The 23,304-nt window shown below is 41.5% G+C and overlaps 1 protein-coding gene across 2 annotated transcripts in view; it reads left to right on the top strand.

Annotated features, from left to right (window-relative positions):
- The first annotated feature begins 8,487 nt into the window (after nt 1-8,487).
- The window catches only part of rfc4 (replication factor C (activator 1) 4), a 66,816-nt gene continuing 51,999 nt past the window's right edge, over nt 8,488-23,304 (top strand). The window contains exons 1-2 of one of the 2 annotated variants that reach the window (XM_028794604.2): nt 8,488-8,574; nt 12,350-12,472. In XM_028794604.2, the coding sequence (XP_028650437.1) occupies nt 12,357-12,472 (116 nt within the window). In that variant the 5' untranslated portion in view covers nt 8,488-8,574; nt 12,350-12,356. Of the gene's footprint in view, nt 8,575-8,796; nt 9,237-12,349; nt 12,473-23,304 lie in introns of those variants that run through there. The other variant, XM_028794603.2, reaches the window with a different exon arrangement.

Consider the following 23,304-nt stretch of genomic DNA (forward strand, 5'->3'; position numbering starts at 1 on the left):
ACAGTGATATGGTGAAAAGCATAATAGAAGCAGGCAGCAGTCATGAGTCTCAGATCATACTTCTCTGCTCTACTTTATTTTAATTTACCCAGAAATACAGTATATAAATGCTTCAATATCTGCATAGATCAACATGATGATCAGTCAAACAATGGTGCATGTCAATTTCCTCTGCAGAACAACAGTGTAAACACATCTACTTTGGTTCAACACTAGTATTGTTGTCATCTATCAAGAAGTACCTGATCAGAAACCAATGTCCCCAGAACTTGTTCATTTTCAAAGGAAGCAGGCAGTTCTGTATCATCACATTTCATCCAGGATTCTTCCCCTTCAAAGGCCATTTTTATGTCTGTTTTGCTAATTTTTGAATCATTTGTTTATGTTAATATTGTTGGTCATTTAGTTTCTATATTTTTGTGTATCTTCTTTAATGTAATGTGTGTTTTGTAGGTGGTTTTCCTCAAGAAGAGGCGTCACCTGCTCATCATTGTCAAGGGACTGCACATACTGTAACACTATAAAGATGAGAACAACCCACAGTCGCTTGTGGTTCATTCTGCATGTATTCATGGTGAAGAATTTCTCTTGTGATTGTTTTTGTGATTTTCTGGATTTTTTCTGACCCGTACTCTGTGTTTTGACTTTGCCTTGTGGATTTCAGATTAGGACATTGTTCGCTTTTTGCCTTTTGACGGCATTGCCTTCTGTGCTTTTGTGCTCCTCAGAGCTTATTTTTGTTGTTAAAGAACTTTTATTAAAATAAATATTTTTATTTTACAAGATTCCTTGTGGCCCTTTTTTCACAGTAACCCCTGAAACCAGTTGAAATTTCCTAAAGAGATGTTCGCTCAGTACAGAAATGAAAACAGCATGAGTCAATGAAATGCTTATGGATTGAAGAAAGGTTTAAAGCGGGAAGAATAAGTGTAACTGAGGAAGCTTGATCTGGTTGACCATCATCATCGTGCATACAAGCCCACATTGACATGGAAAATCCCTCCATCAGAGAAGACCAACAGATTGCATTGTCCTCTGTTGCTGTACATTTGGATTTCAGCTATGAATAAGCCAACATCCCTCATGAATTTCAACAAGTTTCACTCCCTCTGTCCAAAAAAATCTCACTACACTGCCTTGTTCCACAATGGTGCAATCCCGCAGAGGAGTATTCATGTTCATTTGACCTTGGGTTCAACCAATGGCAGAGCACTGTGCTTTGTGTGTTTGAACTATCCATAAACCACCACAAATGTATTGTATTGCATCTTCTTCTATCTGCTGCGTTTATGCTGTAACTTTATTGCCTTTACTTTTTGATTTACATTTGTATATAGTGATAGGAAGAAGACCTCATGGCAATCCACTTTACCCAGAACACAACTAAAGAGGCAAAAATAATTAAAAATGGTGTTCGTATTACTAAATTTATTCAAAGGAGGGATAGTGAGTTTTGAACTTCTTCTACCTGGTGGGGTGGCTCACCTACTTGACTATTTAAAAATTCCACACAGGGCACTCCCTTTATCACCTCCTCTGTCTGTTTCAAACTCAGGATTAACACTTGCATTTTCATCTATATTCTTTCCAGTCATATATATTTCTAACTCTACCTGTGGGTAACTAAAGCTGGTCACAGGGCTGGAAAAAGAAGGAGGGTTGATTACAACTTTTGGTATAATCTAACTATAGGTAAGTAGCTGTCTGTACTGTCAGCAGAAAAATGCAAGCTATACATACTGCAGAACACACAGCATATAAATGTGCCCTCAACAGGAAGAGAACAGACTGAAGTTGTAGAGTGTATCATTACCTTTTTGTGTTTCAAACAACTACCAAAATGCTAAGACGTCTGACTAAAGGTAGATGGATGTTATGTAAAGGATCAAGAGGTTGTAGGAAATGAGGTTGGAGATTTGTAAAAGAAGTATGGAAGGTAAATAGAAAGGCATTGGTGGTGGTATAATGTGGGAAGTGTAATAGGATCCCTGCAGGCAGACAGGAGATTAAAGTCTGTTTAATTAGTTTCAGTGAGGCTATTAGGATTTATTTTCTATTTCATACATTGCTTTACAACCATCTGTAATTCCGTTCTTATTTTATTTATCTTTCTGGGTTTGTGTTTGCACCTATATGTCACACCATACATTTTGTCCTGTTCCTAATCTTGATTTAGGGCTATGGGTGACCAGGAGTCTTTTAGTTCTGTAGGTATAGTAAATTAAATACACAGGAATATCTGAAATAAGAAAGGGGAAATATTATTTGATGATACAGTGAATAGGTGCAGCAGAAAGGAATCAACTTGTGATATTCAGATTGATCTAAGTATTATTTTTATTTATACAAAACATGTCAGTAATGACAAGAAATGGAAAATAATAGAGGAAATAAGGACAAAATATCATCATGTAAAAAGAAAAGGCACTGACTTTATTGCCAGACCATATGACATAATTAAAAGAGAAAACAGTCCTTGCACACTTTGATTTGTAGAGCCTGTGAAGATTATTATGAAGGCAAATAGTATGTTGGGCAATATTTCAGAAAAACGAGTATAAAATCAGCAGAGTGAATTTATGTGTTATGACCTCATTGGTGGTACTGTTTAAAGGCCTACTTGTCACATTACACAAAAGAAGCTGAAATATTAGTAAAGATTTCAAACAGACCAACTGTACCTGTTTGACACTCTACTTATATTAATGGTGTGGACACTAGAGGTCGTTGTTGCCCCTTTAAACCCAACAGACAAATGCACAGGACACAGGTTAAAAGCACCAAGAAGATATTTAATTATTTTTCTTTTAGAAATAGTGCCCTAAGCACCACAACCACCACTAATACAAGTAAATATTAGCACAATTCACAATAATAATCACAATTCTCTCCTCCACACCTCCCAGCAAGCTCTGTCCTACACCTCCGGACTCCAGCTCGTTTACTGGGTTCACAGCAGTCCTTTATATAGTTCTTGACCGGGAAGTGCCTCCATCCTTCCGTCCACATGACTTGCCAGCAATTCCGGGTCAGATGGACAGCTTGCTTTTTCTTCAGCCCGGAAGTACTTTGGGGCTTCCATCCCCGTGAAATTGGAGTACATCCGAGCTATGCAGTCAGTAAAAACTCCCAGGTCCCCCTGCAATGTCTCCTGGAGGTACCCATGGTACCCAGCACGGCTATGAAGCCGAACTCCAGAACCCATGGTGCCCTGCGGGAATCCGGGGCACCACTATGATGCAGGGAAGTCACCATCTAGCATCTTGGGGGAGGCAGTGTCCCAAAGTAACTACTTTCCCTCATCCTTCCATTCTTTGGGCATTCCGGCCGGGTTGAGCTGCTGGCCTGCTGGGTTGAGCTGCCGGCCTGCCATCACAATGGTCCTTATTTGCCGGACATATGAAGATATGTTCTAATGTGAAGCATTGCTAATGCATAACTAAAAAAATATTATTCCTGTTCTTCTTGTTTGAGCTCAAAAATGAAAACAAAAGCCTTAAAACTTACTGAATAGATACATTTTTCAAGCTAAGAGCATTGCTGAGTATTGATCCATATCTTAAGATTTCACACGCATTGTAAAAAAAAGTATATCCATGTCATTTTAGGTAGGAAAAAGGCACAGCATTTCTTTGAGATTCAGCAACATTTAGAAGAGACCAGTTGTATGCTCCCCTCCTTGAACCGCCACCTTATCGTGGTGGAGGGGTTTGCGTGTCCCAATGATCCTAGGAGCTCTGTTGTCCGGGGCTTTATGCCCCTGGTAGGGCCACCCAAGGCAAACTGGTCCTAGGTGAGGGATGAGACAAAGTGCGGTTCAACACAACCTCCTGTGATGAATAAAAAATTTGGACGCCGTTTTCCCTTGCCCGGACGTGGGTCACTGGGGCCCCCCTCTGGAGCCAGGCCTGGAGGTGGGGCTCGATGGCGAGCGCCTGGTGGCCGGGCTTGCATCCATGGGGCTCGGCCGGGCACAGCCCGAAGAGGCAACGTGGGTCCCCCTTCCCATGAGCTTGCCACCTATGGGAGGGGCCAAGGAGGTTGGGTGCAGTGTGAGTTGGGTGGTGGCCGAAGGAGAGGACCTTGGTGGTCCGATCCTCGGCTACAGAAGCTCGCTCTTGGGACGTGGAATGTCACCTCTCTGAAGGGGAAAGAGCTTGAGTTTGTGCGCAAGGTTGAGAGGTTCCGGCTAGATATAGTCGGGCTCATCTCAACGCACAGCTTGGACTCTGGAACCAATCTCCTTGAGAGGGGCTGGACTCTGTGCCACTCTGGAGTTGCCCCCGGTGAGAGGCGCCAAGTGGGTGTGGGCATACTTATTGCCCCCCGACTTGGAGCCTGTACATTGGGGCTTACCCCGGTGGACGAGAGGGTAGCCTCCCTCCACCTTCGGGTGGGGGGACGGGACCTAACTGTTGCTTGTGCGTATGCACCGAACAGCAGTTCGGAGTACCCACCCTTTTTGGAGTCCCTGGAGGGGGTGCTAGAGGGCATACCTTATGGGGACTCCCTCGTACTGCTGGGAGACTTCAATGCTCACATGGGAAATGACAGTGAGACCTGGAAGGGCGTGATTGGGAGGAATGGCCCCCCCGATCTGAACCCGAGTGGTGTTTTGTTATTGGACTTCTGTTCTCATCACGGATTGTCCATAACAAACACCATGTTCAAGCATAGGGGTGTTCATATGTGTACTTGGCACCAGGACACCCTAGGCCTCAGTTCGATGATCGACTTTGTGGTCGTGTCGTCGGACTTGCGGCCACATGTCTTGGACACTCGGGTGAAGAGCGGGGCGGAGCTGTCAACTGATCACCACCTGGTGGTGAGTTGGCTTCGATGGTGGGGGAGGATGCCGGTCAGGCCTGGTAGGCCCAAACGTGTTGTGAGGGTCTGCTGGGAGCGTCTGGCAGAGCCCCCTGTCAGAAGTAGCTTCAACTCCCACCTCCGGCAGAACTTTGACCATGTCCCGAGGGAGGTGGGGGACATTGAGTCCGAATGGGCCATGTTCCGTGCCTCTATTGTTGAGGCGGCTGACTGGAGCTGTGGCCGCAAGGTGGTCAGTGCCTGTCGTGGCAGCAATCCCCGAACCCATTGGTGGACACCGGCGGTGAGGGATGCTGTCAAGCTGAAGAAGGAGTCCTATTGGTCCCTTTTGTCCTGTGGGACTCTGGAGGCAGCTAATAGGTACCGGCAGGCCAAGCAGAATGCGGCTTCGGTGGTTGCTGAGGCAAAAACTTTGGCATGGGAGGAGTTTGGGGAGGCCATGGAGAACGACTTTCGGATGGCTTCGAGGAGATTCTGGTCCACCGTCCAGTGTCTCAGGAGCGGGAAGCAGTGCAGTGTCAACACTGTATATGGTGGGGATGGTGCGCTGCTGACCTCGACTCGGGACGTTGTGGGTCGATGGTGGGAGTACTTCAAAGACCTCCTCAATCCCACTAACATGCCTTCCAATGAGGAAGCAGAGCCTGGGGACTCGGAGGTGGGCTCCCCCATCTCTGGGACTGAGGTCACCGAGGTGGTCAAAAAACTCCTTGGTGGCAGAGCCCTGGGGGTGGATGAGATACACCCGGAGTTCCTCAAGGCTCTGGATGTTGTAGGGCTGTCTTGGTTGACACGTCTCTGCAACATCGCATGGACATCAGGGACAGCGCCTCTGGATTGGCAGACTGGGGTGGTGGTCCCCCTCTTTAAGAAGGGGGACCGGAGGGTGTGTTCCAATTACAGAGGGATTACACTCCTCAGCCTCCCTGGAAAAGTCTATTCGGGGGTTCTGGAGTGGAGGGTCCGTCGGATAGTCGAACCTCGGATTCAGGAGGAACAGTGTGGTTTTCGTCCTGGTCGCGGAACAGTGGACCAGCTCTACACCCTTAGCAGAGTCCTGGAGGGTGCATGGGAGTTCGCCCAACCAGTCTACATGTGTTTTGTGGACTTGGAAAAGGCGTTCGACCGTGTCCCTCTGGGAATCCTGTGGGGGGTGCTCCAGGAGTATGGGGTACCGGACCCCCTGATAAGGGCTGTTCAGTCCCTGTACAACCGTTGTCAGAGCTTGGTCCGCATTACCGGCAGTAAGTCGAACCCGTTTCCAATGAGAGTTGGACTCCACCAGGGCTGCCCTTTGTCACTGATTCTGTTCATAACTTTTATGGACAGAATTTCTAGCCGCAGCCAGGGTGTTGAGGGGGTCCGGTTTGGTGGACTCAGGATTGGGTCACTGCTTTTTGCAGATGATGTTGTCCTGTTTGCTTCATCAGGCCGTGATCTTCAGCTCTCTCTGGATCGGTTCGCAGCTGAGTGTGAAGTGGCTGGGATGGGAATCAGCACCTCCAAATCCGAGACCATGGTCCTCAGCCGAAAAAGGGTGGAGTGCCCTCTTAGGATTGGGAGCGAGATCCTGCCTCAAGTGGAGGAGTTCAAGTATCTCGGGGTCTTGTTCACGAGTGAGGGAAGAATGGAGCGTGAGATCGACAGGCGGATCGGTGCGGCGTCCGCAGTGATGCGGGCTCTGCATTGGTCTGTCGTGGTGAAAAAGGAGCTGAGCTGTAAGGCGAAGCTCTCAATTTACCAGTCGATCTATGTTCCTACCCTCACCTATGGTCATGAGCTATGGGTAGTGACCGAAAGAACGAGATCGCGAATACAAGCGGCTGAAATGAGTTTCCTCCGCAGGGTGTCTGGGCTCTCCCTTAAAGATAGGGTGAGAAGCTCAGTCATCCGGGAGGGGCTCAGAGTAGAGCTGCTGCTCCTCCGCATCCAGAGGAGTCAGATGAGGTGGCTCGGGCATCTGATCAGAATGCCTTCTGGACGCCTCCCTGGTGAGGTGTTCCGGGGACTATGTCTCTCGGCTGGCCTGGGAACGCCTCGGGATTCTCCCGGAAGAGCTAGAAGAAGTGGCTGGGGAGAGGGAAGTCTGGGTATCTCTGCTCAAGCTGCTGCCCCCACAACCCGACCTCGGATAAGCGGAAGAGGATGGATGGATGGATGGACAGTTGTATGTTTCAACTCACCTTATCTTCCTCTGCAGCAACCAATCATCCCAAGGGGTGTAGTTTCTTCTAGCATATACTTTCATCACAAAAATATCATACAAATTATTGACATTATTGAATTTAGATGCCTTGATGTGAACCAGAAATAAGGGCCATGTAAATAATAATGCTACTTGATATATCAAGATAATATCTCTAAACTATGAAATTAATGTTAATCAGCCCTTATGAAAATTATTTTTACAATCAGTGCAAGTGGAACTTACCACCATTTTTAAAAATCTTGAACATCTATCCATTACTGAAATAGTCCATCCTTCCATTTTCCATACCTGCTTAATCTAGTTTAGGGTTCAGGGTGGTCCAGACCCTGTTTTAGCAGCAATTTGTGCTAACTCTGGATAATGCACCAGACCATCTAAGGTGAATTCTGAAAATACAATTATGAAAATCAGAGTGTAAATAGAAAACAACAGATCAGACATTTGCTAATCTGCATAAACTGAACGTATTGAACAGCAGGCAAAGATCATTTTACCAATTTAGCAGACACAATAAAATAGGAATAACCTTGAATGGCATGGAAGACTAGAGGTTAGCAATGTTGCCTCAGAGATATAATATGCTGGGTTCAAATTCACAAAGAAGTGGGTGGTGTTCATTTTGGACCCAGGTCTGGTAAAGAAAGAACTCCTGGCCAGAAGTGCTCTTTTGGTGTGATTTCTTGTGATACTAGCAGTAGCCAATATTTTACACTTTGAAGTGCCTCGTTTTTTCATGTTTCTTTAAGATGCCATTAAAGTGGCACACAGTGGTATCCCAGTTCTTCTTGCTGTCTAATATTTGTTATTTTCGTGTTACATTATTAGAAACTCTTAAATTCAGGATTAATAACTCAAAAAATAATAATTTCAAAAATCGACACAATTTCAGTTATCTTAAGTAGCAAAGCTTTCATATATTTTTTTGACAATAAACCAAATATTTTAAGAATGTATTGAGCAGTTAGCTCCCAGAACTTTAAGCAAGGAATTACACATCACCTTGTACACTACAACATTGTATATTTAAATTAAGCTTCCGTGTGCCTTCTTTGGGTATAAAAGCCTTCTTCACATTCCAGAGACAGGCATACTAGGTTGATTGGAGACTCTATATTAGCCTTGTAAAAGTCAGTGTGACTGTATAACGGAATGCGCTTTCCCAAAACTTTGAGGGATGGACATTTCGATTGAAAAATATTTTCAGTTTTTCTGTTCCGGGAAAATTCTTTCAAATGTATAACTTTGAAAGGTGTATTTTTGGTTATCCCTACCAGTAAAATAAGCCAAGCCTCCCCACTTCTAACGACTGAGTCACTCGAAGCAAAATTAACACAGTAGGCGAGACAGATGGGCGGGGTAACTGTCAATATCTACTTCAAATCCTGGAGAAGGTCCTTAGCGGGTCAAGAACGAAGCTCAAAGGGGCGTGGTCATACAGCCTAACCCCACCCTTGACTGCCTACGCAAGCTCCGTCTCCGCGCCTTCCCGCAGCTAGGGCTACTTGAAATCCTGTGGAAAATATGGGGTTAAATGACTGGTAGACGGATCTATCAAGCGCAATAGGCGGTACTCTATACTTCACGCAGGCGCTCTAGCAGCAGTCTTGAAGTTATTCATTCATTACATTTATATAGCGCTTTTCTCAGTACTCATAGCGCTATCCACACAGGGAGGAACCGGGAAGCGAACCCACAATCTTCCACAGTCTCCTTACTGCAAAGCAGCAGCACTACCACTGCGTTATTGACAAAAAAGCATAAGAATTTAGTTTGACTTTTGTGCCTCCGTTGTTCGCGTTCCAACAGATTTTAAATGCAATCCATGCGTATTAGATACAGCTGATGTCGCTGTTCATACGAACGTTAATTCCCATAGAGATGTGATTTTTTTTGTTTTTGTTTAGTACGGTAACTTGTAATGTGGTCATTTGTAAATCGTTACCATGGTTTGTATCGAAGTGTCGAAACCCAGCAGGTTGATAGAGTGAAGCATAAAAATCCTCTGAAATATTTTGACCCTGGTGGCATCCCATAGTAAAGGAAGTTACGCACAATACGAATGCACGCATGGTGTCGTCTGACGTTACAGCACTGCACTGTGTCTGGCGGGAACTCGTACTTAGTGCTGTGGAGGAGTAGAAACAAGCGGGCCAGTGTTTTGGAACCAGAATCCTGTTAGTGGAATAGTGGCATTGACGAGGTAGGATTAACTAGGGTTCCTGCATCAAAAGAAGCTAATTCTGATGAAGCGAATTTTGTTTATTTACGTGATTATATCATCCTACGCCCCTATTAAACATTTAACTAAGAGATGGATGTCTGCATCTATCCATTTCAAATCTGCTTCATAATTGACGCAGTTTTCTTAAGCAGTTAACACCTCATTATTTCCGATGTTGTTATATGGGACATTTGCAGGATCGTTAAAAGACCTACACGAAATATTTGCCAGGAGTTGTCAATTTCGCGACTGATTTTAATCAAATTTGGCTGAATGTTTTATATAAACGTGCTGTTGTAATGTTTTGGTTTAACTCGTGTATTAAGTCATGAAATGTTTCCAGAAAATTGGATGGTGGTAAATTGTTTTCTAGTATTTAGTTCTGTAATAATCTCTTAACATCATAATAGGTTGGATAAAGGCAATAAATTCTAGCCTCTTAAGAATGAAGTGTAGTTTAGTTTTCTTTACAATCACATATTGAAATAAAAATATACGTAGTAAAAAGTAGTCGTCGCGTTAAATACCAGAACGTATACGATTTAACAATGAAACTGATAAAACTGTTAAACTTCCTTTATATTGTCTGCTTTATTGCAGTTGTACATCTGGCATTACTCCTATGATTCGTTGCAATTTATCCTATTTTGTTTCATGCTCTGGGATTGTGTTTAAATACGTACCGTCTCAAGTAAAGAATGACACCTTAAGAATGCAACTGATGTACAGTACTCTGTATCAGGACTTTGAGAAGTCTTGGGTGTTTCTTTTTTATTAATATAATTTCCCACTTAATGCACTTCGATTTTCACTCGAGAGGAAAACTCTTTCTGTTAAAAAAATGTTTAGATGTGTTATTAAGTCAAGGTTAATTTTTTGGAGTTTTGGTTGTTTTAAGAGAAAAGTGGATATGTTGCATTTTCAAATGAAAATTATTTTCTAAAAATGCTTTTGTCTGTTAAACTTGGTCAGTGAGTTGAAGTTTAAAAAGATCCATTACTTTTTGTACAGTGTCAGTGGTAACTGCTTCAGCATTGATGCATATAAATCAGAGCTTATTCCATCAATCTATCTTCATAAGTTGCTTTTTCAAGTACAGGGCCACAATCTGCCCATGTTTATCATATCCACATCAGAATAAAAGAAAGAAGCCACCCTTGATGGTATGTCAGTCCGGTGCAAAACGCGCTCATATTTGTACTAACATTCACAAAGTCTCACTTTAGAGAACATGCAGATCTTTGACATGTGGAAGGAAACCAAATTACTCGGGGGGAACCCATACAGAAACTAAACCAAAGCTGTTAAGCCTTACAACTGTATGTGCCATTGAATGTCAAACAAATTCAAAATGACTGCATACAGTCATTTCTTTGTGGCCAAAGTTTGAGAATGAATTTTTATGATGGCAATTTGCATATACTCCAGAATGTAATGAAGAGTGATCAGATGTATTGCAATTAACTGCTGAGTCCCTCTTTGCCATGAAAATGAACTTAATCCCAAAAACCTCATTTCCACTGCATTTCAGCCCCGCTTTAAAATGACCTGCTGAAATAATTTCAGTGAACCTCTCATTAACACAGGTGAGAGTGTTGACAAGGACAATACTGGAGATCACTCTGTCATGCTGATTGAGTTAGAATTGAGAGTTTCAATTGTTGTGAAAAAGGCTTCAGGGCGCTCAAGTTGATTCAGCTGTGGGATTGGGGCACCACCAATGCAGAGCTTGCTCAGGAATGGCAGCGGGCAGGTGTGAGTGCATCTGCACGCACAGTAAGGCGAAGACTTTTGGAGGATGGCCTGGTGTCAGGAAGGGCAGCAAAGAAGCCACTTCTCTCCAGGTAAAACACCAGGGACAGACTGAGATTCTGCAAAAGATACAGGGATTGGACTGCTGTGGACTGGGGTAAAGTCATTTTCTCTATTGAATCCCCTTTCCAATTGTTTGGGGCATCTGGAAAAAAAGATTGTCCAGAGAAGAAAAGGTGAGTGCTACCATCAGTCCTGTGCCATGCCAATAGTAAAGCATCCTGAGAACATTCATGTGTGCTGTTGCTTCTCAGCCAATTCTCACAATTTTGCCTTAGAACACAGCCATGAATAAAGAATGGTACCTCCTCTGAAAGCAACATCTCCCAACCATCCAAGAACAGTTTGGTGACGAACAATGCCTTTTCCAGCATGATGGAGCACAGTGCCATAAGGCAAAAGTGATAACTAAGTGGTTCTGGGAACGAAACATCAAAATTTTGGATCCATGGCCGGGAAACTCCCCAGACCTTTGAGAACTTGTGGTCAATCCTGAAGAGGCAGGTGGACAAACAAAAACCCACAAATTCTGACAAACTCCAAGCATTGATTATGCAAGAATGGGCTGCCATCAGTCAGAATTTGGCCCAGAAATTGATTGACAGCATGCCAGGGTGAATTGCAGACATCTTGATAAAGAAGGGCCAACACTGCATATACTGACTCTTTGCGTAAACTTGATATAATTGTCAAATTAAAGCCTTTGGAACTTATGAAATGCTTGTGATTATACTTCAGTGTACCATAGAAACATCTGACAAAAAGATCTAAAAACACTGAAGCAGCAAACTTTGTGATAACCAATACTTGTCATTCTCAAAACATTTGGCCAGTGTTGGACACCGTTACTATATAATGGTTGTAGTGTTTGGCAGTTTTTAATGTCAAAGTTAAATAAATGCATGTATTTTAAAGATTAACAAGTTAGTAATAATGTGGTCATTGTTTTTACATGGTGCTTCACAGGCAGTTCCAAGTACAATATTATTCTTGACATTTTTTCACATGCATTTTACTCATTTGATGTTTATTCAGTTGTATTCTGTAAAACACTTGAAGCAGGAGAAATATTGTGCTTGCATCTTTACCTTGCTAGACTGGCATCACATGCCTTGTTCCTGTCCCTGCCCTTTAAGATGGATGAATACAGTAATTACTTATGGATAAGTAATTTTGAAATGTACTTTTTCTTATTTATATTATTTATACATTTTTTTATTTTTACAGTATATTGTTTTGTCCTTATATTTTTTTTCACTGTTTTTTTGTTTTTAATGCAGGTGAATTATGCAAGCCTTTCTAAAGGGAACCTCTTCCATTAGCTCAAAGCCTCAAAAAGACAAGTCAGCTGCAGGAACAAGTGCGGAAATCAAGATAAAATCAGTACCATGGGTTGAAAAATAGTAAGTCCTGCAATTAACTCTTTTTTTATCACTCAGAAATTGAGGATGTAGAGCCTCAGAGAGTTGTGTGTTTTTTTTTCTTTCTTCATTCTCTGTTAAATGCCAAAAGCTATGGTTATGCTGAATGCTGCAGGTTTATTTTGGCTAAGATTATAGCTCTAATTGATAATGGTTTTGTGGTTAAATTAATTGTGGGGAAGAAAAAAACAAGTGTAGTATTGTTGTATTAGGCTTAGAGCTCTTTACTTGTGGTTGTCAATTCGTAACCTTGCCATGTAATACTTGCTTCAAAACAATCCCCACATTAATGCTGACTCAATTATGTTGGCCTGTTGTACAACGTAAGTCACTTTAGATAAAAGCCCCTGCTAAGCGAATAAATTGAAGGTAAAGCCCAAAATTAGGTCCAGTGTCAATTTAGTCCTACATGTTATGTTAGAAACTGACTGACAACTGCAAAGCCATCATGCTACAATTGCAATGTGTTTTAAAAAAGTGCAATTAAAAAGGACAATAAAGGCAAGTATATGATCTGAAGTAAAGCCAGCATGTACAAGAATGAAGTTGTACTTGTTACTTTCCCTGTAACAAAGATAGTTTTATCACAGTACACAGTGCCATAATCTTGTTAATCATCTTCTTCTTTTGGCTGCTCCCGTTAGGGTTTGCCACAGCGGATCATCTTCTTCCATATCTTTCTGTCCTCTGCATCTTGCTCTGTTACACCAATCACCTGCATGTCCTCTCTCACCACATCCATAAACCTTCGCTTAGGCCTTCCTTTTTTACTCTTCCCTGGCAGCTCTATCCTTGGCATCCTTTTCCCAATATACCCAGTATCTCTCCTCTGCACATGTCCAAACCAACGCAATCTTGCCTCTCTGACTTTGTCTCCCAACTGTCCAACTTGAGCTGACCCGCTAATGTACTCGGTTCTAATCCTATCCAATCTCGTCACACCCAGTGCAAATCTTAACATCTTTTCTGCTACCTCCAGCTCTGTCTCCTGCTTTCTGGTCAGTGCCACCGTCTCCAACCCATATAACATAGCTGGTCTCACTACCATCCTGTAGACCTTCCCTTTCACTCTTGCTGATACCCATCTGTCACAAATTACTCCTGACACTCTTCTCCACTCATTCCACCCAGCTTGCACTCTCTTTTTCACCTCTCTTCCACAATCCCCATTACTCTGTACTGTTGATCCCAAGTATTTAAACTCATCCACCTTTGCCAACTCTATTCCCTGTATCCTAACAATTCCACTGACTTCCCTCTCACTTACACACATGTATTCTGTCTTGTTCCTACTGAGCTTCATTCCTCTCCTCTCTAGAGCACATCTCCACCTCTCCAGGGTCTCCTCAACCTGCTCCTTGCTATCGCTACAGATCACAATGTCATCAGCAAACATCATAGTCCACGGGGACTCCTGTCTAATCTCGTCTGTCAACCTGTCCATCATCATTGCAAATAAGAAAGGACTCAGAGACGATCCCTGATGTAATCCCACCTCCAACTTGAATGCATCCGTCACTCCTACAGCAGACCTCGGCACTGTCACACTTCCCTCGTATATATACCTGTACAACTCTTACATACTTCTCTGCCGCTCCCGACTTCCTCATACAATACCACAGCTCCTCTCGAGGCACCCTGTCATATGCTTTCTCCAGGTCCACAAAGACGCAATGCAACTCCTTCTGGCCTTCTCTAAACTTCTCCATCAACCTCCTCAGAGCAAACATTGCATCTGTGGTGCTCTTTCTTGGTATGAAATCATACTGCTGATCGCTAATCATCACCTCACTTCTTAACCTAGCTTCCACTACTCATTCCCATAACTTCATGCTGTGGCTCATCAATTTTATTCCCCTGTAGTTACTGCAGTCCTGCACATCCCCGTTATTCTTAAATATCGGCACCAGTACACTTCTTCTTCACTCCTCAGGCATCCCCTCACTTTCCAAGATTCCATTAAGCAATCTGGTTTAAAAACTCCACTGCTATCTCTCCTAAACACCTCCATGCTTCCATAGGTATGTCATCTGGACCAACGGCCTTTCCATTTTTCATCCTCTTCATAGCTGTCTTTACTTCCTCCTTGCTAATCCGTTGCACTTCCTGATTCACTATGTCCACATCATCCAACCTCTTCTCTCTCTCGTTCTCTTCATTCATCAGCCTCTCAAAGTACTCTTTCAATCTGCTCAACACACTCTCCTCGTTTGTAAGTTTCCATCTTTATCACCCTAACCTGCTGCACATCTTTCCCAGCTCAGTTCCTCTGTCTAGCCAATCGGTACAAGTCCTTTTCTCCCTCCTTAGTGTCCAACCTCTCATACAACTCATCATACACCTTTTCTTTAGCCTTCACCACCTCTCTCTTCACCTTGCACCTTATCTCCTTATACTCTTGTCTACTTTCTGCATGTGACTATCCCACTTATTCTTTTCCATCCTCTTCCTCTGTATACTCTCCTGTATTTCCTCATTCCACCACCAGGTTTTCCTTTCCTCCTTCCTCTTTCCAGATGTCACAGCAAGCACCCTTCTTGCTGTCACACTTACTACATCTACTGTAGTTTCTCAGCTGTCTGGTAACTCTTCACTGCCACCCAGTGCCTGTCTCACCTCCTCCCTAAACTCAACCTTGCAGTCTTCCTTTTTTAAACTTCCACTATTTGATCCGTGGCTCTGCCCTCACTCTCTTCCTCTTCTTGATCTCCAACGTCATCCTACAGACCACCATCCTATGCTGCTTAACTACACTTTCCCCGGCTACTGCTTTGCAGTCTTCAGTCTCCTTCAAATCAACTCTTCTGCGTAGGATGTAATCTACCTGTGTGCATCTTCCTCCACTCTTGTACGTAACCCTATGTTCATCCGTCTTGTTAAAATACGTATTTACCACATCCATATCCATCCTTTTGGCAAAATCCACTATCCTCTGACCTTCTTCATTCCTCTCCTTGACACCATACCTACCCATCACCTCCTCGTCTCCACTGTTCCCTTCACCAACATGCCCGTTGAAACCCGCTCCAATCACCACTTTCTGTCCCTTGGGTACACTGTTCATCCCTTCATCCAACTCACTCCAGAAATCTTCTTTCTCACCCATTGCACACTCAACTTGCGGTGCATATGCACTGTGAAACTTGCCCGGACACCATCAGACAGACACTGCATCTTTAGAAAAGACATGTTTATTTTTCCGTTCTCCAACACACAACTCAGTCCCGCACAGCACACTGTGCTCCTTGCACCAATCTCCGTTACTCCGGGCCTTTCTCTCTCTGTCCGTGGGCCACCTGTCCTCTCTCCACAGTAGCTTCGTCCTGCTCCTGCTCCTGACTCCAGCTCTCTGATTGGAGGGAGGCGGCCCCTTTTATCCTTACCCGGATGAGCTCCAGGTGCTCTGCCTGACGTCACTTCCTGGCACTCCGGGAGGGAGTCCCTGGAAGGATCGTCCTCCAGGAGTGTGACGGAAGTAAATATGTCCCGGGCTCCATGAGACTTGGGGTGCCCCCTGGCGGTGGATACAGGCCCCAACGGGCTTGAGCCTCTTCTGCTCCAGGGCGGTTGCCCCCTCGTGGCCCAGAGGACAAATACGCCACCTCTCAGTCCTTCCAGGCGTCCCGGCCGGGTCTGACCCCCAGCCTCATGCGACAGCACTAACAACATTCATCATCACTCCTCCAATTTCCAGCTTCATAATCATTACTCTGCCTGGCACTCTTCACCTCCAAAACACTCTTGACATACTGTTCCTTCAGAGTAACTCCTGCCCCATTTCTCCTTCCATCCATACCATGATAGAACAATTTGAATCCACCTCCAATCCACCTGGCCTTACTCCCTTTCCATTTAGTCTCTTGCATGCACAATATATCAATCTTCCTTCTCTCCATCATATCTGCTACCTCTCTCCCCTTACCAGTCATACTGCTAACATTCAAAGTTCCTACCCTCAGTACCACTCTCTTTTCTTTCCTCCTGTCCTCCTGCCTCCGGACATGTCTCCCCCCTCTTCTTCTCCTTCTCCTTCTTCGGCCAACAGTAGCCCAATTTCTGCCAGCACCCTGTTGGCTAACAGTACAGTGCCATAATCTTGTTAATACAGAATTTAAATGAAATATTATTTTACTTTCATTTTTATTGGAACCCAGTATGTTTTGGCCCAGCTCTTTTGCCCTCTGAAAGCAATTCTAAATGAAATTCTTAAAAAAATAACCTGTATTTCAAATCAAGCTGAAGTTATTTAGCTGGGTTTTCAGTGCTATGCAAGCAACATTTTGAAAAAATCTTTGTTTGAGATACCAAAACAAGTACTGAGGTTGTGAAAAACAAAACCCATGGTTAATTTTACAATTTTTTTTTTTTAACAAAATATGCACTTAAACACATTTTCAAGGTACAGTCATAGCACATGTAACAAGAAGTACAAAAAAAGGGAGAACATGAGGGGTCAGTTTCAGTGTACAGAGTAAAATGCTAGCTATGGATCAAGACCGGACTACGTAGTATAGTACTAAGAGGAATCATCCTTGCGTCCAAGGACTATTGTAGTGACCAGCAGAACAAAATCAATACTAAGTATAGCTAATATGCAGCTAGTCTTGTTTTTTGTTTCTCCTCTGTTTGCTCAACTGGCTGTCTTAAAGGCAGCATGCCGCCCATTAACATCACACCCTCTCTAAATTAACGACTTACAGTTACACTTTCTTCTTAATTTAAAGGGACAGAGCACGGGGTAAAATACATCCTCATATAAACTTAATGAAAACAATTGCAACTGTTAAGCTACGTTTAAATGAAATTAATGTTGTTTTCATTATTGTAAATGTTATTCATGTCGCACAAAAAATGTCATGGAATCTACGGAAAAATATATAGAAAGTAGTGACAGTGAAAGGTATTGTTAATAGAATCATATCTAAACTCCCTAACTCATCAGCGGGTGGTGATCTCAATTTTTTTTTATTACCTTTCTCATATACGTAGTATAGAGAAAGTATAGTAATCCTGAAAAAATTCAACCTCAAGATTTTGTTGAATCTGTATGTTTCTTGTGCTTCTGAACACATTTTGACCATTTTTGCAATTATGTCTGTGTATATGTATGGGTGTGTGTGTATCTGTGTGTATGTACGGATACACGGTAACTTGAGAAGCTTTGAGTTAGATAAATGAAATTTGGCCTCTGGGTATTATGTCAAAATGTTAGTTTTCTATCAACTTTTGGGCAACATTCGTAAACCAGAAGTGGTATTTTATCTGAACACATTTCAAAATTTTTCAAATAAACTGGTACATAATTTAAACAATTTAAATTTTGTACATTAGTAAGAAGAGAAAAGTAATTGAAATTTTATATCATCTTTAGTTAGGGAAAGAAACACATAGGTATAGAATTTCACCTTCATTGAATGACCGGAAATGATATCTTAACAGGTATCAGCAGTATTACATATGCATTACTACCATTATATAAATAGAGGTAAATAATAACATTTTTTATGATCATTACTTATCATTGGATATAAAATTTGACCTTGATCAGGTGACTGGAAAATGGTATATTCTGACCACAAAAAAACAATCAGATTTGAAATTTCAGTTTGATCAGATTACATGAAGGGCGGCACGGTGGCGCAGTGGGTAGCGCTGCTGCCTCGCAGTTGGGAGATCTGGGGACCTGGGTTCGATTCCTGGGTCCTCCCTGCATGGAGTTTGCATGTTCTCCCCGTGTCTGCGTGGGTTTCCTCCGGGCGCTCCGGTTTCCTCCCACAGTCCAAAGACATGCAGGTTAGGTGGATTGGCGATTCTAAATTGGCCCTAGTGTGTGCTTGGTGTGTGGGTGTGTTTGTGTGTGTCCTGCGGTGGGTTGGCACCCTGCCCAGGATTGTTTCCTGCCTTGTGCCCTGTGTTGGCTGGGATTGGCTCCAGCAGACCCCCGTGACCCTGTGTTCGGATTCAGCGGGTTGGAAAATGGATGGATGGAGATTACATGAAGTAGTTCTTTGCCATATAAATTTGCATTATAAACAAAGATAAGTGACTGAAATTTTTTAAGAAACACACAGATATGAAGTTCATATATAGTTCATTATAATCAGACAACCGGAAGTGGTGTCTACTTTACCTGAATAGGTATAAGGAAAGTTGATTGGAGAACAATCCAGATGTTTTTATGCTTTATGTGTGGTGCTTTACAAAAAACTGTCAAATTGGCATTCATTAATGCCCTTAACAAAATAACTAAATATAGTTAGTATACAGAAGTATATCTTCCGACGTTTGGTATGGATCATTGTGACACATCTGATATAATAAAAGTTTATTGTCTTGTGGGATTAACGTTTTTATGGGCATCAAATTTGTATCTACTTTTTTTTATCCAGAACTGGGGATTTTCTAGAATTTACCCCACCACTTTGATTGACTGACATTTCAATATGCTTTCTTGACAGTTGATTCTCTGATATTGTTGAAGCAGGTATGTCTGTTAAACATATCATATTTTGACATTTAGGTGTATATTACTGTCTTTCTTAAGGCAAATTGTGTTGCTAATGGTTTTTTGAAATTTCTTTTTTACGTTTTTTGGTTTTTTGCTTAAAGTACAGTACTTTTAGTGATTTAATAGTGTTTGCAAGATTTTCTTCATTGTGCTGGTTCTGAATGGTTATTAATTCATTGGTGAAATTAAGCAACTTAGTAAGTATTTGTGTTCATTACTTATTATGTGTGATTGTCTATATATGAACACTAACAGTTGGTAAGTTTTTTTTTTTTTTTATTGTTAAACATTAATTTGTTGTCTTCCTCTTTCGGCTGCTCCCGTTAGGGGTTGCCATAGCGGATCATCTTCTTCCATATCTTCCTGTCCTCTGCATCTTGCTCTGTTACACCTATCACCTGCATGTCCTCTCTCACCACATTCATAAACCTTCTATTAGGCCTTCCTGTTTTCCTCTTCCCTGGCAGCTCTATCCTTAACATCCTTCTCCCAATATACCCAGCATCTCTCCTTTGCACATGTCCAAACCAACGCAATCTCACCTCTCTGACTTTGTCTCTCTTTGTCTTAAAAATTATTTTGTCAAAGAGAGAAATTTGGTTCATCTATATTTACGGTGGTTGTTTGAACTACTTTAATAATTTATATTACGGTCATTGAAATCACTCTTTTATAATTTTTCTGGTAAGAGATTATTTTTAATGAAATTATAGATATTCTTTAAAATTTAAAGTTTTGAAATTTTCATGATGTAACTTTCTGATTACCTACATTTAATTTTTTATTTGAAAATGAGAGTTAAAAAGCAAACAGCATCGCAGAGGCAGAAGAAAATTAGTAAGTACCCGTTTATGCTGAGATTTTTTCATATAAACAGAATGAAAGAGTTAAAGATAGGGCAAGAGTAATATATAATTTTGGGAATGTCTAATTATTCTTCTTATTTAGTAACAGTTCATTTATTACGTTGCACATATTAATTTTAAATGTTATTTAACTTATCAACAATGCAAAGAAATTATATGATACAAACACAAAATAACACCATTATTGGAAATTTATCTAATCAGGTAAAATAACTATCAAATAAACGTGAAATTTGAATAGGTACATGTTTTGTTTCTCAACTTTACATTTTCATACAATTATTTTATAATCAATTTTTTTATTGATTTAATTTTGTCATAGTATTAGGAGACCTTATAGCGAGCGTAAGAACACATTTGTTTACATTTTGCATGTTACTGCATTGAGTGTTGGGCAGTATTATTTGAAAGTAGCTGCAGCGGCATTTTAGTATATTGACTGTTATCCCTGTTGAAATAATCCACCTCACTTAACTCCAGACTAGAAGGTCAGAATCACTTCATATTATATCTGCTTTCACCAACTAACCTGTAAATTACACCCTAGAAATTTCATTCTTACCTAACAGTAGCTCTGTTGCAGCTACAGTCATGAAATTTCTAATGTCTCAGTCTCTCTCTCTCTCTCCATAGCACTAGCTTTTTTCTGTTTCAGTGGTACTTTGCTTGTTTTTGGTTTTTTTTTTTGTGTAATGTTCATAGAGTGTAAATATATGCATGTGACACCCTGAGGCCTGTGGGAGGCTTAACAGGCTAATGCTAGAACTCATTTTCTCAATTAAATAATTACTACAGAGTAATTGATACTATTCATTCATTATGCACCTAGCATTTCCTAATAACTGAAATAATCCAACAGTCACAAAAACATATAATATATAAGGAATGTGTCATCGCAGCGCAAACTTCACTGTACAGCATAAGTACTGTATAATACATATTGTGAGAGATCTTGTATAAAATCTGGAGAACAATTGCTAAGATAACCACACGACAATCTGAAGGAATACAGTATAGAAGAATCTGGTAGCATCTTAATGTGCACTGTTGAAAGTGGTGGCCAAGCAATTTCTTAGAGACATCGACTCTTTTCACTGAGGATTAATGGTTAAATATGTGTTGATCCCTATTTCCATGCATCACTTGTTTTTTTCTTTGGTTTTGAGTTAAGTATATTGGATTCTGTATCATGATATACTACAGTTCAAATATAAAATATGATTTTGTTATTATTTAATGGCGTATGTGCTTTTTCATATCTATAATGTATCTGATGCTTGTGGAATTTATTTTGTAACCTTGCTTGCCATACTAAGTCTGTTAAACCTGCTGACGAAGTCTAAGTTAGTAGGCAAATTTGTTCCCCTTCTCTGACACGAAGAAGCATGCTGTAATTGCACTTCATCTTAATCTTGATCCACTGCTAGTCCACAGCTATGAAGTACACTGCAATGGCATTTATTACTGTACTAAATACATACTACGACCAGACCAGCGAAGGATTGTCCCCAACTCAGAGCACATTGCATTTGACCCATAATGCTGTAGGTTTGCCAGTACCACATTTAATTGAAACAAAGAAGATTGAAAAAAGACAAATAGGTCCAGTCCAATTGCAGACTTTGTGCATCTTCTTTTAAGTTCACCTCTTCCACAGAGCGCTGTGCATTGCTTCATTTGTTTAGCTTCTGAAATCTGACATTCAGGAACAGTATTGTTTAAGTAACCTGCTAGGTGGAAGAGGTGGGTTCTTCTGGTCCAAGCCAGAAGTGATGTCAGTGTTTTCCATTCTCTGGGCTATGGACAAAAAGAGAGGCTATTAGCGATCATGTTCACCCTAATGACATCTGTGAGCTTTCCTCCGCAGTGCTCCCTCAAGTGCGACACACCTTAAAATATTAAGGAATAAACATTTTATAGTTTTAATGCTAAGTAGACATACACAGGGAATTGGGAAGATAAGCTTACAAGTAGAACACTGTATCATATTCAATATTTTGATCATATTAACATATATATATAATATTCAATTATATTATGGTCGATATTTCACATCCACCTCAAGCAAGCTTGATAGCATACTGTGGCATATTAACCACATACCTAAACATTTCTTTCCGTTAAAAAATAAACCTGATCTACTTGTCCTTACCAAAATATTATGTGACTCTCTACTTGATACGTGTTTCTAATTTGGAAGACCAGACCAATGTAAGTCTAGTGACTTCAGTCTGAACATTAAACAATAAAGTCAGCATTATATCTGACTTCGTAAAAGTGTTGAGTATGTACCAGGGTACATTTTGTATGGCTAGTACTCTTTTATCAAAACAAAAGACTCGAAAGTAAACTGCTTTCCTTAAGTCAATACTTCAGTGTTTTTCTGATGACAGAGTCATGAGCTGTGCTATTTACCATGCGGACAGAAGTCCGTCAATCCCAGGGTGTGACATTCGGATTTTTATGATTTCTTAGATCACCATACAGACTGTGTACAGTGAATTTACTTCGGATGGTCTGTGCTGAGAAGGTGGTCACTTGTCCAGGGTGTTGGCTATTTGTAAATAATTCTGCTCATTGTGTCGTTAGGAACGTCAGTCATTTGTAATTTGATTTATAACCTATTATGGACTTTGAGCTGCAACCACTAATTGTCCAGACTCAATCTAGTTGTCATTTATGTTTGGTATGATATTGTCCCAATAACCTGAATGCTTCATACTGAACTTCCAAAGGTTCTGTTTTTTCACTGAGGTGGTTGTATTTCTGATCAACTAGTAGAGCACACTTGATTCAAATTGTCTTAGTACAGATGCGCTACAGATTTTGGCACCCAAACAGGGATGGATAGAATCAGGCCAACACTTAAGCCCTATCGTATGTCCACCCTGCCGCCCGAATATTAACAACACAAAGGAAAATGCCATAAATATTAAACGCACCAAACAAACATATATAAAATGTTCCTTATTTGCTAGAATAACTACTTCCTTGGAGCAAGAAATTGAAGACCTTCCTGATCGCGGTGGTGGATTATTTCACCAAATGGGTGAAACTGTTTGCCTTACCCAATGCCAAAACAGAATGACTTTGTTCCACCCTATAAGATGAGATCTTCACCTGATGGGGGTGCCAAAGAGTATTGTCTCCGACCAGGGACCGCATGAAGCATGAAGGGACAGGTGAGACTCCTGCGGTTTTGGCTCTGGGTTGACAAATTCCGGGCCCCTTGAAAGGAACATTTCCATATGTCCCCCACATCCTGACTCTGGTCCTTATAACATCCTATGCCATCTTGAATTGCTGAAGAAACAGGTTCAGGAAAGGATGATGAGATGTCGTTATGTAAAATACAATGATGGAGACCTAGTCTGGTTGAGCAATCATCCCCTCTCCCAAGCTACTGCATAATTTTCTGCAAAGCTTGCACCAAAAGGGTT

This window comes from Erpetoichthys calabaricus, chromosome 2 (assembly GCF_900747795.2).
Source record: "Erpetoichthys calabaricus chromosome 2, fErpCal1.3, whole genome shotgun sequence".
In the NCBI taxonomy this organism is placed as follows: Eukaryota; Metazoa; Chordata; class Cladistia; order Polypteriformes; family Polypteridae; genus Erpetoichthys; species Erpetoichthys calabaricus.